Source organism: Pan paniscus, chromosome 2, assembly GCF_029289425.2.
Source record: "Pan paniscus chromosome 2, NHGRI_mPanPan1-v2.0_pri, whole genome shotgun sequence".
Lineage (NCBI taxonomy): Eukaryota > Metazoa > Chordata > Mammalia > Primates > Hominidae > Pan > Pan paniscus.
Genome location: NC_085926.1, coordinates 109,697,899 through 109,712,191, shown reverse-complemented (window position 1 = coordinate 109,712,191; position 14,293 = coordinate 109,697,899). Strand labels below are relative to the sequence as shown.

At 38.4% G+C, this 14,293-nt stretch overlaps 1 protein-coding gene across 2 annotated transcripts in view; it reads right to left on the bottom strand.

Annotated features, from left to right (window-relative positions):
- Nucleotides 1-14,293, bottom strand: part of PLCXD2 (phosphatidylinositol specific phospholipase C X domain containing 2) — a 52,308-nt gene that overhangs the window by 16,471 nt on the left and 21,544 nt on the right. For both annotated transcript variants that reach the window (XM_057301858.2, XM_057301857.2), the window contains exon 2: nt 2,111-2,571. In XM_057301858.2, the coding sequence (XP_057157841.1) occupies nt 2,111-2,571 (461 nt within the window). The remainder of the gene's footprint in view (nt 1-2,110; nt 2,572-14,293) is intronic.

Here is a 14,293-nt window from a genome sequence, read left to right as displayed (position 1 = left end):
GAGTTGCTTAGTGTCTCCATACCTCAGTTTCCTCATCTGTAAGATGGTGACAATAACAAAGTACCCATCTCATGGTGTCACTGAGAGGATCAAATGAGTTAATCCATGTACGTAGCTCATTGTAAAGGTTCAATAAACATTAGTTGTTGTTACTATTATCTCATATTGTAAAAGAGAAATGCCACTGGGAAAAAGTCTCTCCAAGTTAGACATGAACAGATATAAACTTACTTTTGCAGTATAGAGGTGTGATAAATATTTAGCAAAATATCACTTACAAAAGTCTTAGTGAAGAAACTTGTTTAGATAGACTTTAGCAGATACTAAGAGTTAACTCATGAAGACTCCGTGGTGTCGAAGACATTTAGAACTTCTCAGGGTGCGCAAAAACAACTTGGTATTTCCAGTTATTCAGGCCAAGCCTGGGAATCATCCTTGAATCCTCATGTTCTTTCATACCCCAAATCGTATCCATTAGGAAACCCTGTCGGCTCTACCTTCTGACAGATGCAAAATCTGACCACTTGCCACTAACAGTCTCACTGGGTTCCTTACTTCTGCCCGATCCCCCTGCCCTGGTCTCTTCCTAGTACTGCAACCGGAGAGATCTTATTAAGACCTAAGTCAGGCCACAACATCCTGTGCCAGAACTCTCCTCGCTTAGAGTGAGTGAAGGCTAGCGTCTTTACAGGGCCTTCTAGGCTCACATGATCACCAGTCACCTCTCTGACCTCCTCTCACTACTCTGTCGTCACCTGCTCTACAGCCATACTGCATGCTCCTTTTCCTCAAAGATGGCAGGGACACTCCTGCTTTTGGGTCTCTGCACTGGCTGTTTCTTCTGCCCCCAAATAAGCATGTGATTAACCCCTTCAAATGTCATCTTTTCAATGAAGGCTCTCCTGATCAACTTTTAAACATTTCAACCAATCCTCCAACCCACAGAATCCTGGTTCCCTCTTACCATGCTTGACCTTTTCGTTTTCCATAGCTCTTATCACTTTCTAACACTTTATGTGTGTGTGTGTGTGTGTATACACACACATATATGGAGAGAGAATATACATATATGTATATATGTGACACACAGACACACACACACACATATATGTATGTTTATTATCTCTATTATCTATGATCTATCTCCCTCCACCAGAATGACAGCTCCATTAGGGCAAGGTATCTTTGTCTATTTTATTTACTAATTTATCCCTAGTCCTTAGAGGTTACTTGGCACGTACCTGGTGTTTAATAAATATTTTCAAGTGAATAACCTTTAAACTATTTTTAATCAAAAGCTCCTCCTTGAGTTAAAAAATATCTGCCTCGTAAAGTTGTTTTGGTTAATGCATCTGCTGAGCAAGTGAGTAACTTCGAATGAAAGGTACGTCTTTTTTTTTTTTTTCAGAGAGTGTAAATTAAACACTTTCCTGAAGCTCTTTTCTCCTACTGTCATCCTTTAGGATCAGAGTGGAATATATCTGAGGCCCACATTCCTCTTCCTGAGCGTGTCCCTCATGGTCCTAGGCTGGCAGGCTCTTCTCAACTTAAGCAGACTATGGAATGCTCTTCCAGGCTGCAGCCCCTTCAACAGGCTCTTCCTTCCTTAACTCTCTCTCCCTCTAAGACCCAAATACTTTTATAATATTAACACTCCTGAGATGAATCACTATGTTTCAGTCAGCTAATACTTTTCCTAATCAGTCGATACCTTGGCCAGGATTATCTGACATTGAGTTGAAGGCAAGATGGAACAGACTATCCCTGAGGGGAAACAGAAGGGTAAAAATGGACCTCGGGAAACAGAGAATAGTAATGACCTACTGGCCCAATTTTACAACTTTGCCTTGGTTGGTTCTGGCCAGGCCACTAAAAGTCAATTAGATGTCAAACAGTTTGCTGGACAAGCTTTAAGTATTTGGCAGGTGTTAGCCCTAGCCCTTGAACCTATTCTAGAGCCCAGGAACTAGTTTGCATATGTTTAATATTCCAAACAATCCACTCTTTAGCCTAAGAGGCCTGGATTGAGTGATTTTACAGACGGCAATACAGGAAAAGCAGGAAGAGTTAAATTCTTGCTCTTGGAAGCTTATCTCTCCTTCCCTCCTACCTGGCAGTTCTTCTCCCACAGAGTTCGCAGCGTCAAACTTTCCACACTGCAGGCTGGGCACAGCTTGTTTCCAAAGGCCTCCTGGATCCGCAGAACCAGGCATTTGTGATGGGTCTCATCCATGGCATAGAAGTGGTTGAAATCCAGGAAGATAATCTCCTGGGGGTGCTGTGTAAGAAACGAGTCAATTTCCATCAGCCCATCCCAGACCTTGATGCCAAAAAGCCCATGGATGAAGTAGATCTCCTGGTCGGCATCCCCTGGTTTGGAAGACACACGCAGGTCAAAGTAGCGGATCCCAGCTTCCAGCTGTTCTCGAAATGTCAGGTTCTGAGTCACAGACCACTTCTTCATTAGCTTCTTCACCAAGGAGATCCTGGCAAGGCGTTTGATAGCTTGGGTTTGGTCAGGCCCCACTGGGGACTTTTCATCCACCCAGTAGCTGAATGAATCATGTGAGCCTGTACAAAGGAATAAAGGTGAGGAAAGCAGATGAGACGGGAGCTGGGAAAAATAAGCCAATTGATGAGAAAACAAAACAAAACAAAAATTAAGAACCAAATAACACACTAAAACTGCAAATGAATAGTAGCAAAATTTGCCAAGCTTGCTAGGAATAAAATAAACACAAAGAAGAGTAATGTAGCAGCTTGTTAAGCCTGGGGTAATACTATAGTTTTCATAATTTTGCTGGCATAAGGCAAATTAATAAATATCCTTTTGCAAAGCTATTTAGAAATATGCTGAAAATAGGGGCTTTAAAATATTCATACAATTTGCTCCAGTAATTTCATTTCAGGAAAGCTATTCTGAGGAAATAAACTCTAACATTCAGGAAAACAAAGATGTCTGCCAAAGAATATTCATAATAGAGACAAACTGGAGATAATGCTTAAGTGTCTCTTATAGAAGAATGCTTTGTTGTGGTATATCCACTTTATTCATGCCATCATTGAAACAGAGGGTATGAAAACACTGTGTCTATCTCAACAATGCCGAGAAAGGGATTTAAATTCTAGGAAAGGCAGGATTTCAAGAAACCGAACTTGCTTTCTTTTTATGTTTTTAAAATACATAAAAAATTGTATATATTATTTTACTATTGTAAAAGTCTGAGTCAGTAGGAATGATTTATTGACAGATCAGCTAACCATTTCGATGGGCTCAACACAGTTTAGTTAATATGTCCCTCTTTTTGAATTCGTACCTCAATGAGCCAAAACTGCTATTAAATGGTCCAAACACACATTCTGTTCCTCTGTCTTAACAAAGGGATAGTATGAAATGTTTTGTAAATGTCTGTTATGCCTGTTTGGTCTATAGTGCAGATTAAGTCTGATGTTTCTTTGTTGATTTTCTTTCTAGATAATCCATCTGTCCAATGCTGAAGAAGTCTGCAACTATTATTCTATTGGAGTCTACCTATTTAGCTCTAATAATATTTGCCTCATAAATCTAGGTGCTCTGGTGTTAGGTGTATAAATATATTTACAATTGTTATATCCTCTTGCTGAACTGATCACTTTATCTTTATATAATGACCTTCTTTGTCTCTTTTTGTGTTTTTTTTTTTTTTGCCTTAAAGTCTATTTTGTCTGATATAAGTATAGCTAATTTGCACACTTTTGGTTTCCGTTTGTGTGGAATATTTTTTTCCATCCCTCACTTTCAGTCTACGTGTGCCTTTACAGGTGAAGTGAGTTTTCTGTGGGCAGTATATAGTTGTGTCTTTTTTTTTTTTTAAATCCATTCAGCCAGTCCATATCTTTTAATTGGGGAATTTAACATTTACATTTAAGGCTATTATTGATAGATGAGGACTTACTCCTTGTCATTTTGTTAATTATTTTCTAATTACTTTGTATATTCTTTGTACCTTTCTTCTTCTTTTATTGTTTAACTTTACTATAAGCAAACATAGAAGAAATGCTTCAAGACATTGGTCTAGGCAAAGGTTTCACAGCTAAGACTTCAAACACATAGGCAACAAAAACAAAAATAGACAAATGGGACTATATTAAACTGAAGTCTCCACCCTAGCAAAGGAAACAATCAAGAGTGAAAAGACAACCTGTAGAATGGGAGAAAATATTTACAAACTATTCATCTTACAAAGGACTAATATCCAGAATATACAAGGAATTCAAACAACTCAACAGCAAAAAAACTAAATAATCAAATTAAAAAGAGGACAAAAGAATTAAATAGACATTTCTCAAAAAGAAGACACACAGATGGGCATGGTAGCTCATGAGTGTGATCCCAATACTTCAGGAGGCTGAGACCGGTGGATCGCTTGAGTCCAGAAGTTTGAGACCAGCCTAGGCAACATGTGTGAAACCCTATCTCTACAAAAAATACAAAAAAAGTAGCCAGGAGTGGTGGTGCACACCTGCAGTCCCAGCTACTCAGGAGGCTGAGGTGGGAGGATTGCTTGAGACCAGGAGGTTGAGGCTGAAGTGAATGACAAACATCGTACCACGGCACTCCAGCCTGGGTCAGAGTAAGACCCTGTCTTAAAAAACAAACAAACGAACAACAACAAAACCATATAAATAGTAAACAAACAGGAAGCAATGCTCCATGTCGCTAATCATCAAGGAAATGCAAATCAAAACCACAATGAGGTATCATCCCTGCCCAGTTACAACAGCAATTATAAAAAAAAAAAAAAGACAAAAAATAACAAATGCTGGTGAAGTGGTGGAGATGTATGTAACTGTTGTTGGAAATGTCAAGTAGTACAGTCATTATAGAAGACAGTATGGGGGGTGCTGAAAAAACTAAATGTAGAACTACTACACAATCCAGCAACCCCATTAATAGGTATTTAACCAAAGGAAAGAAAATCTATACATCAAAAGGATACCTGCACCCCCATGTTTACTGCAGCACTATTCACAATAGTGAAGATATGAAATCAACCTAAATATTCATCAACCAACGAATGGATAAAAAATATGGTATAAACACACACTGGAATACTATTCATCCATAAAAAAGAATGATATCCTGCCGTTCACAGCAACATGAATAAGCCTGGGGATGTTATGTTCAGCAAAATAAGTCAGGCACAGAAAGATAAATATTACATATTGTCACTCATATGTGGGAACTCAAAAAACTTTTGGAGTTCACAGAAATAGAGAGTAGAACTGTGGGTATTAGAGACTAGAAGGGTGGCAGAGCAGGTAGGATAGAGAGGCTGGTTAGCAGATACAAAATTATGCTAGGACCAGGCGTGGTGGCTCATGCCTGTAATCCCAGTACTTTGGGAGGCCGAGGCGGGCAGATCACTTCAGGTCAGGAGTTCGAGACCAGCCTGGCCAATATGATGAAACCCTGTCTCTACCTTAAAAAAATACAAAAATTAGCCAGGTGTGGTGGTGCATGCCTGTGGTCCCAGCTACTTGGGAGGCTGAGGCGTGAGCATTACTTGAACCCAGGAGGCAGAGGTTGCAGTGAGCTGAGATGGTGCCAGTGCACTCCAGCCTGGGTGATGGCTAGACTCTGTCTCAAAAAACAAAAAATTATGCTAGATAGGAGGAATGAAGTCTGGTGTTTTGCAGCACTGTAGGATGAATATGATTGACTATAATTTATTGTATACTTTCAAAGAGCTAGAAGAGAGGATTTTGACTATTCACAACACAAGGAAATGATAAATGTTTGAGGTGATGGTTATACCAATTACACTGATTTGATCATTATACATTGTATACACGTATTGAAATATCACTCTGTATCCCATAAATATGTACAATTATTACTGTCAACTAAAAATAAAAGGGCAGGGGGTGTGAGGAAGAAAGCGTGAATCCCCCTAGACAGAGATTATCTTTTTATGAAGTATGAGTGACCACCATAGGCATATTCCTAATTACAGTGAGAAAATATTTCAATAGTAGCTATTTCTAGATGAAAATCATCTTTAGCAAATATCTTTCATTTTGGTTATTGGTTCTATCCAGGGTCAACCATTCTTATGTCTATTATCCACTAACTCATGCGGAAGCTAATTTGGTTACTGCTGTGACTGGCTCTGAGGTGAGGGACTCCACACAGGTGGCTTCACTTTGCAAGTAAAATCTAGAAGGAAAATGCCTTTGCTTTGGCACTACTAACCTTGTTCTTAACCACTACCCCCCCCCAATATTACCATCAGAATTCCTGTATTCACACTAGTTCACTGTCATCCATTTTCCATTTTTATAAATTTTAGCGTAGGTATTTCACATATAATACAAAATTTTACCACACTACCATTTTATATTATTTCGATTTTCTTGAAAACAAATCATTCTGTGATGACTCAGTGTTTTGTTTCCTAAGAAATAAAGTGAAAAAGGAAAAAAAAAACCATCAAATAATGCTTTACTTTTATGTAGCATCTGGAACATAGAGGCTATCCAGTAAGTATTAAGAAAAGACCTATTTATTCACCCTTAGGCAAATTGAATTTTGCAAGTGAGAAAATTACCAGCATATTTCAGGTAAGAAAAATTGCTATTACTAATAGAAATGTGGAACAAGTCCCCCTGGATTTTCCACATTGGTTATCTCTGTTAACGAGGCTCCCTGGATACCTGCCTACTGCTCTGCTTCCTTTGGCTGTATAGCAACAGGAAATTTTTATACCTCCTCATTGAGAGATTTATTATGAATACATCAGATATAGATGGTGAATAGTGAGTTCTCTCTTCTTTTTAAATTGCATTAACAGCCCAGCTGTTCAGGATTGAGTGTGTAATATAGTGCAAGGCACATACTGAACTTAATTCTTCCCTGGGCATTAGGGAATAGCCATTATCCAAGCGTGGAGGAGAGACGAATCCCCTCTGGTGTTCTCTTGTTGGTGTTGAGCCCAGTTTCATCTCCAGAGGGAGATGTGCTAACAACCTCCAACACTTTCCTCTGTGTCTGAGGACTGTGCAGAAATGTGACAGCAATGGGACCCCAGGGATCATTTTGAATATAGAGGGACATACATGGTACCCAGCCCATCCCACATAAGAGGGAGAGCGTGTATATTTCCTAGGAACAGAGTCTCTTTTTACCTCTTTGTTCTCTTTTCATTTCCCCAGCCCCACCTTAGGCTTTCTGACGTCCTGTGCCCAGCACCATCCCTGCATCCCTCCAACCCCCTTTACAGGACAGGACAGGACAGAACAATGAAGCAGATTGCTGAATGTTTTATAGCACTTGCCCTATATAGGCCTATAGCAGTCAAAGCCAACTCTCACTTATTAACCACTATCAATATTTTTCCTGTTCTACTTATTTCTTTTCCAGAAAGCTTTTGCGTCATATGGAGTGGGTGAAATAACATTTAACTGCCTAAGTGCATTAAATTATTTCTTTTTGGAAAAACAGGCTAACAATGTCCCCCCTTTCCTGCACATACAATATTTATAAACCATGTAATCTGCAAATAGTACTTACAAATAGAAAATCCTAATATTTCATAATTCAAATTCACTATCAAAGTTTGTTCCCTTATTACTCCCCTACAACTCATGGAAATTATTTTATTCTTTAAAGACAGTGATTCTTCCCTTCTGTCCTGGAATGTATGAATAAAATTCGAGCATTTCTTCAGAAGAGGAGGAAAATACCCTGCACCACTGATCCTTGCCTTATTCTCTAAGAGAATTGCTGCTTGGGAATTGGTAGGGATAGCAGTTCCATGCATTCTAGTTTGTTTTATGATAAGGTCAGCAAACAGCTTAGGACCTCATCCCACTGTAATTTCTGCTGCTAAAATCATCTTTGCTGCTACTACCTGGTATTACCTACGCATCTTCACTCACCTCTCTCTATGGCTTCTTTATCTCTGTCTAAAATATATTTAAGTGGTACCCCTTTGTCTTAAAACAAAACACTTTTCCTTACATGCCTTACTCCACACACGATTGTCTTCTCTTTCCTCCTTGCTGTCAAATTCTTGAAAGTGTAGGCCAGTCCTGCTGCCTTTGTCTGCTATGACATACTCACTTCTTTCCATCTGAGTCCACTTTCTCTCCTTCTGTTGCTACTCTAATTCAAATGGCCATATTCTTCTTGGTTTCTATGTGGGTTTGCCAAGTCAGTTTGTTTGTGGAACCTTCCATTCCCTTGTGCTCAGTGTATATTTCTGCACATTTCTGGGTGTTCCCATCCTTCCTTTACCTTCTGTCTGCTTTTTTGACTCTTCTTTATTGTCCCTAAATTTAAATGTTTTCCAAGGATCTGTTCTGTATTCACTTCCTCTGTCCACCTTCAGAGACTTCAGTCCCACTCCCCAGTTTACCACAGTATCATTATGCAGATGACACCAAAAGCTTCCTTTCTAGCCCAGACTCTTGTAAGTTGCAAACTTACATTCCCACCTTCCTGCTATGGCCTGCCTCCAATGGCCTGCTCACACAACAAAGTACGTATTTTCAAAGTCTAGCTTCTCCTGCTGGCCCTCTCATCCCCACAAAGTGCCTCTCCTGAATTTCTGCCAGTAGTCACCCAGTCACTCAGACTTGAAATCTTGGATTCTATTTAAACTCTTCCCTCTCTCTCACCGTCTTCATTTAACCAGTTACCAAAACTTTACATTTGACCTTTGTAACATATATCAAACCTGTCTCTTTCATTAACCTTCAACTGCCACTGTTCTCGTTGATAGACTCATTGCCTGTCAAATAGTACCAAAAACCACCCAAACAAACAGAAACCCTAATTTGGGTCCTTTCACTCTAATTTGTTCATACTTAAAAGGTAGTTTTCTTAAGATACAGCTTTGATTATGACACATTCCTCCCACTTCCCGCCTTCCAAATAAAGCTCAAACTCAACACTGGGGGTTTAGAATTGTCTTCAATATGGTACCAATGCATTATTTCAGACTCATCTCTTACCAGGCCCCTACTTATAGCCTGGAAACTGTTGGTATGCAACATACACAGATAGGCAGGCCCCTTTCTGGACTCTGTTCACTTTTGCTGATACTCTGTAAAATATTTTCTCACCCCAAATATGTCTATATTTTCTCCCCAGCATTTGTAACCCATATTGAGTAAGTTGCTTTTTCCATGTCTCAGTTTCCTCATCTGTCAAATGGGCCAATAGTACCTATTGTCACAAAATTATTGTGAGTATTGAAATGTAAGCAAAGTGCTTTGAACAATACTGACACTTAGTAAGTGCTGAACTGTAATTATTGCTATTATTAGCCATTTTTAATTAGTCAGAAATCAGAGTGTGAAGGGCTGATTAACTGAAGCTTCTTGCCTTAAATACTGATGGTCTAGAAGATTTTATTTTCTGTACCTGATTCATTGTTCCTCTCTATCTTACTAGCTGACATGGAGATGAAAACTTAGCCTCCACTCTGTTGACTATAGCCACCACCACTGTTTTGGTCACAGTCTAAGTTTGTCATCACCCACATTGAAAATCTTAAAATTTAATTTCTGACTTTTTGATCACAAGTTTCTTTACTTCTGCCATGCTGCAACCTGACTTTTATATTCTGCCCCTGACCCCCCGCCCCACCCTACACAGTCTGAGAGCCCACAGCATTGGCTTTACTTCATCCTTCAGTTATATCCAAGATCATCCACTTGCCAGTTTTCACCTGCAGAATTATTAATTATAACTATCTGAAAGCTGTTAAGAGCCTGCTGAGGTATATTGTCTGTCTATACAGTCCTGAAATACACATACGAATATTAATATGACATTTTCTAACACACCTTTTTACTAACAACAAATTTTTCTTTTCTTCTTCTCCAATATATTTCATTTATAGAGGAGAAGCAATATGATCTTAGGAAGTAATTGGCATCAAATACTAAATGACTGTTTTCAGACTTCTCTGCGCCAAGAATTTTATGGTCATCTAAAAACTATTCCATATATAGCAGTAAATATGGACATACAAGTCCCTCCTTAATGTTCTATATGCATAGGACTAATTTTAGCCCTTAGAAAGGTGAAGTTTTTTTCCTCCAGTTTCTAGAATTGACTTTTCTCTAATCCTTTCATTTTCACAATTACTACCCCTGTTTCTTCCTATTTTCTTTTACAGTCAACAGTCATTAACGGTGTTTCTTTTTCCTTTCTGTGTGCATATAAAAATCCTGAATCATGTATGTGAAAGCACTTTATAATGTAAAGCGGTGATCCTCAACCTTAGATGCACATCAGAATCATTGGGAGGTGGCAGAGCAGGGGGCGCTTTTAAAAAACACCAGTGCCCATGAGCTCACCCCAAACCTTCTAAGTCAAAATCTCTCTGGGACGGAAGCTGACAAGCTTCTTGCTGATTCTAATGTATACCCAGGCTTGATACTTACAGCCACAAATGTAAGATTATAGTTTCCCAAAAGTTCACTGATTTCTGGGCATGGTCTTCTCTGGCTGGTCTTCTAGTACTTTCAAACCTTCAAATAATAATCTGGTGAAGTGCCTTTCCCATGTATTGGTAGATGCTTTCTTCATCACTCCTTTTGTTCTAAGATACACCCTGCCCTTTAACCAATTAAATAACCACAGCTTGTTTGTGAAGAAGAAAAATATTGGGAGGCCTTGGTTTCCTTATCATGCCTCCTAGTATGTGATTAGATTAGGTTACTTAAGGTTTACTAGGATCCTTGGGATGTGCGCTAGGTTACAGAGCTCAGAATCAAGTCCCTGTGGCAGCAAAGTCACACGGGAAGAGAGAGATTTGAATGCGAAAAGGTTAGCAAGATTTTTACTCAGTGTTATAGTTATTGCCTCCTAGGTAGTGTTAGATTATTTGAGAGGTAAGGTATGAGAAAATGAGCTAGCTGGCCTTGTGAAGACCAGGCACAATCAGTTTGCTCTTTATCTGGAACACAAATTACTGCTTGATTCTTCCTGAGGGTTGCCATTTGGGGATTAGAGATCTCAAATGAGTGCATTCTAGTTTTTAAAGCACTTTCATTACCCATTTCTTGCAAATTGGAGTAGTTGCTATTTTCTGAGCCCAAATAAAAAGAATTTAAAGCAGGCTTCTTGGGAACCTGGTTTCTAAATAAAACAAAAAGAATTCAAAACACACACTATGAAATGATACATTTCATTACAGTACAATGGCATTTCAGATTACATGATGACCACACTTGTAGCCATGGAGGGAAGATTGAGACAAGAGTTAAGTGAAGCTTATAAGAAGATAGAGAGATACTCCCCATCTGGGTAGGTGAGGATGGTGACCCTAAGTCAAAGAACTCCTGACTTCACATATTTAAGAAAACCTCCTGTCTTCACCTCCCTTAGGTCCTCCTGTCTCTAAGTCCTTCTAACTTTGAAGCCCATTAGTTCCTGCAGGTGCTTCACTGATCCCACTCTCCCCACCCCATGTGTATTGACACCATTCAGTGTATCTGTGCCTTTAGGCACTGACATTGCAAAAATTTGTTCTTAGGGAGTGAAAAATCTTATTCTTCTATGTACAAAGTACAGATACATCTGAGTGTTATAATTGCACAGGGGAGGAGGGGGGGGAAATAAGGAATAGAAATGCCTAATAAGACTCCTTCAGGGAGTGATTATGAACAAAAGGCTGAGACAGACCACCACCCTAGACTGAGGTTCCTGGCTTGTCTGGGCTGAACCTCTGACACTGTCTCTTTTTATCCTTAATTGGCCTGCCTCTCAATGCCTCCGGCAATGTTTCCCTCCCATCCATAAGGTGACCCAGTACAGGAAGGTTCTATTCCCATCCCCTGTCTCTAGAACACTAATGGGTTGGGAACCACTGAATTTCTTCTTTTCCAGTAATCTTTTTAAGTATTCTCACTTGCAATTTCCAGGACTACCAACAAATCATTTTTCTGTCTACACAGTCCCAAAGGACTCAGACTTGCACTTTGTAAGATACTAGTTAAGAAAGAACTTCACAAATGGTGAGTCCTAACACCTAACTTAGTGAATTACCATAGCTCTGAATAAGCTAAATGGAGTGTCCCCGCAGTGGATAGGGGCACAGAGTCTGTTGTCAGGCTGCCTGAGTTCATAATCCTGGCTCTACTGCCTACTAGTTATGTGAATAAAATGCTGGGCCTCAGTTTCCTCATCTGCACAATGTGGACAACAGCAGTACTAACTTCATTGGTCTGTTGTGAAGACTAAATGAGTTAACTCAGGCAAACACCCAGAAGAGTCCTTGGCTAATAGAATGAGCTCAAACATGTTATTATTATTAATTATTAAGAAATTTGTGTCATCTTTTATTTGGATGATACTATCTGAGAAACAAATAATTCTGGTTTTTAAATAAAGCCATGAAACCTCAGTAAATATTTATATTTGAGGATCTGTCATGGCAATTAACATTTAGGGCTAGGAAAAATGAAGTCTGTAGTTTAAGTCATTTATTTTAGGTTACACCCAAAATCAACATCAAAAGGAGTAAGTTCGGATCATAGTATTCTACAGTTGAAATTCAAATTGGCACTAAAACTAAAATTATAAATTATTAATATCTCTAGTCTGCTCCTATGTCAGTACTTGGAAATAAGTAAATACAGTGACTACACAATTTGCAAGTATAAGAGAGAAAATTCTGAGGATGTTCTTAAACTTTTTATTTTTAACAACATAAAATTAGATGTCATCAAGTGATTTTCATGGAAAAACAAATCCAACCTGTTGCCAAAAAGATGTTGAATGACAGATTTTTTGAGAGTAGAAGCCTATATAATCCATTATTTGAAATGGAAAAAACAGTAATGTCTTCCCAACCCATCAAAAAAACCCTATCAGTTTTCTCAAATACCAAATATCATTAAAACACTCAAACACCAATGTAATCATCCACAGATAATCTTTCCCTAATATAAACAGCAGAACCAGCAATATTTTCAGAAGTTTTTCTGTATTTTTTTCTACAAATTAAAAATATTAATGCATAGTTCTTAGAGATGTAAGTATGGCCAAGTTTATGTTAGTTCATCTCTCTCAATATGCTTTATCACCCAATTTTTCTTTTTAGGCCTCTCGAGTGTGCTTGTTTGATTCAGAGGCTTTTTGCTTTCTTAGAAGACATTCTCACTCAATAATGTGGTAAGTTGAGAGCGCTAATGCACAGCTCGAGCCTGCTGGGAGGGTAGCTGAACTATGGATGTAACACATTCTCCATCTTTTTGACAAGTTGTACCTGCAAGTTAAATGTTTTTGCTAGCTCACATGATGGGATTTTTTAATTTAAGTAGTGAATTCTGGATAACATAAATCTTATAAGTTATAGCAAATGTTTGGATAGCAAGAGTTTGGATGGAATATCTACAGACGTGTTTGGAGCTAAGGTCCTCTCGGTTACCAAAGTATTTATGTGCATGTCTATGTGTACGTGTTGGCACTAAAACTGGCCCATCTGAAATGAAATCCAGAAAATTCTCTTATTCAGTGGAAAAAAAGCCCACCTTTCATTTATTTGGAAATATGTTTACTAATATCAATAGAAAACTTCTAATAGATAATAATTATTCTCTAAAAATTCTTTTAAAGACAAATATTATTTTGAGCTCATTTTTGAGAGTCATCTAAATGCCATCTAAGCTCCAAATTTTTATCAAAACCTAAATCATATTATTTCTATCAAAACTAAGATCATCTGGTCGGTCCATCGTAAGCTTGGGCTAAAAACATATATTGGATATGCATGTATTTTCTATAACGAATAGTCAGAGTGTTCAATTAAAGCTTGTCTATTTTATCTCAGTCTGAATTTTAGGTCACATGTCTGTAATTTGCATATTCTTTCTCTATTAGCCTATACTTTGTCAAGTGAGGTCAGAGTAATGCAGGCAGCTTGCAAAAAACCAGGTGCGGCTATCTTTCCAGTTACCCACTATAGCTGATGCTGCATAAAATTGCATTGAATGTCAAATTTAGTTTTCCTAATTAATATAAAATATATAAACTAAAAAAATATTCTAGGCAAATTAATAAGATCTCAGCTGCAAAGACTCTTCCCTGCCCAGCAACAGCAAAAAGATATTAAAGGTGCCCAAACACAAAAGACCAAAAAAAAACCCTTTGCTCACACTTTATCTTAATAAAGCTAAGTAATTCATATGATGCTAGCTACCAGAAGGTGTCTGGGCAGCAGTAAAGGCTCAACTAGGTCAGAAGACAATCTGTGCAAACAGCAGAAGAGAAAGCAGTATCATGCTTATAAAAAGA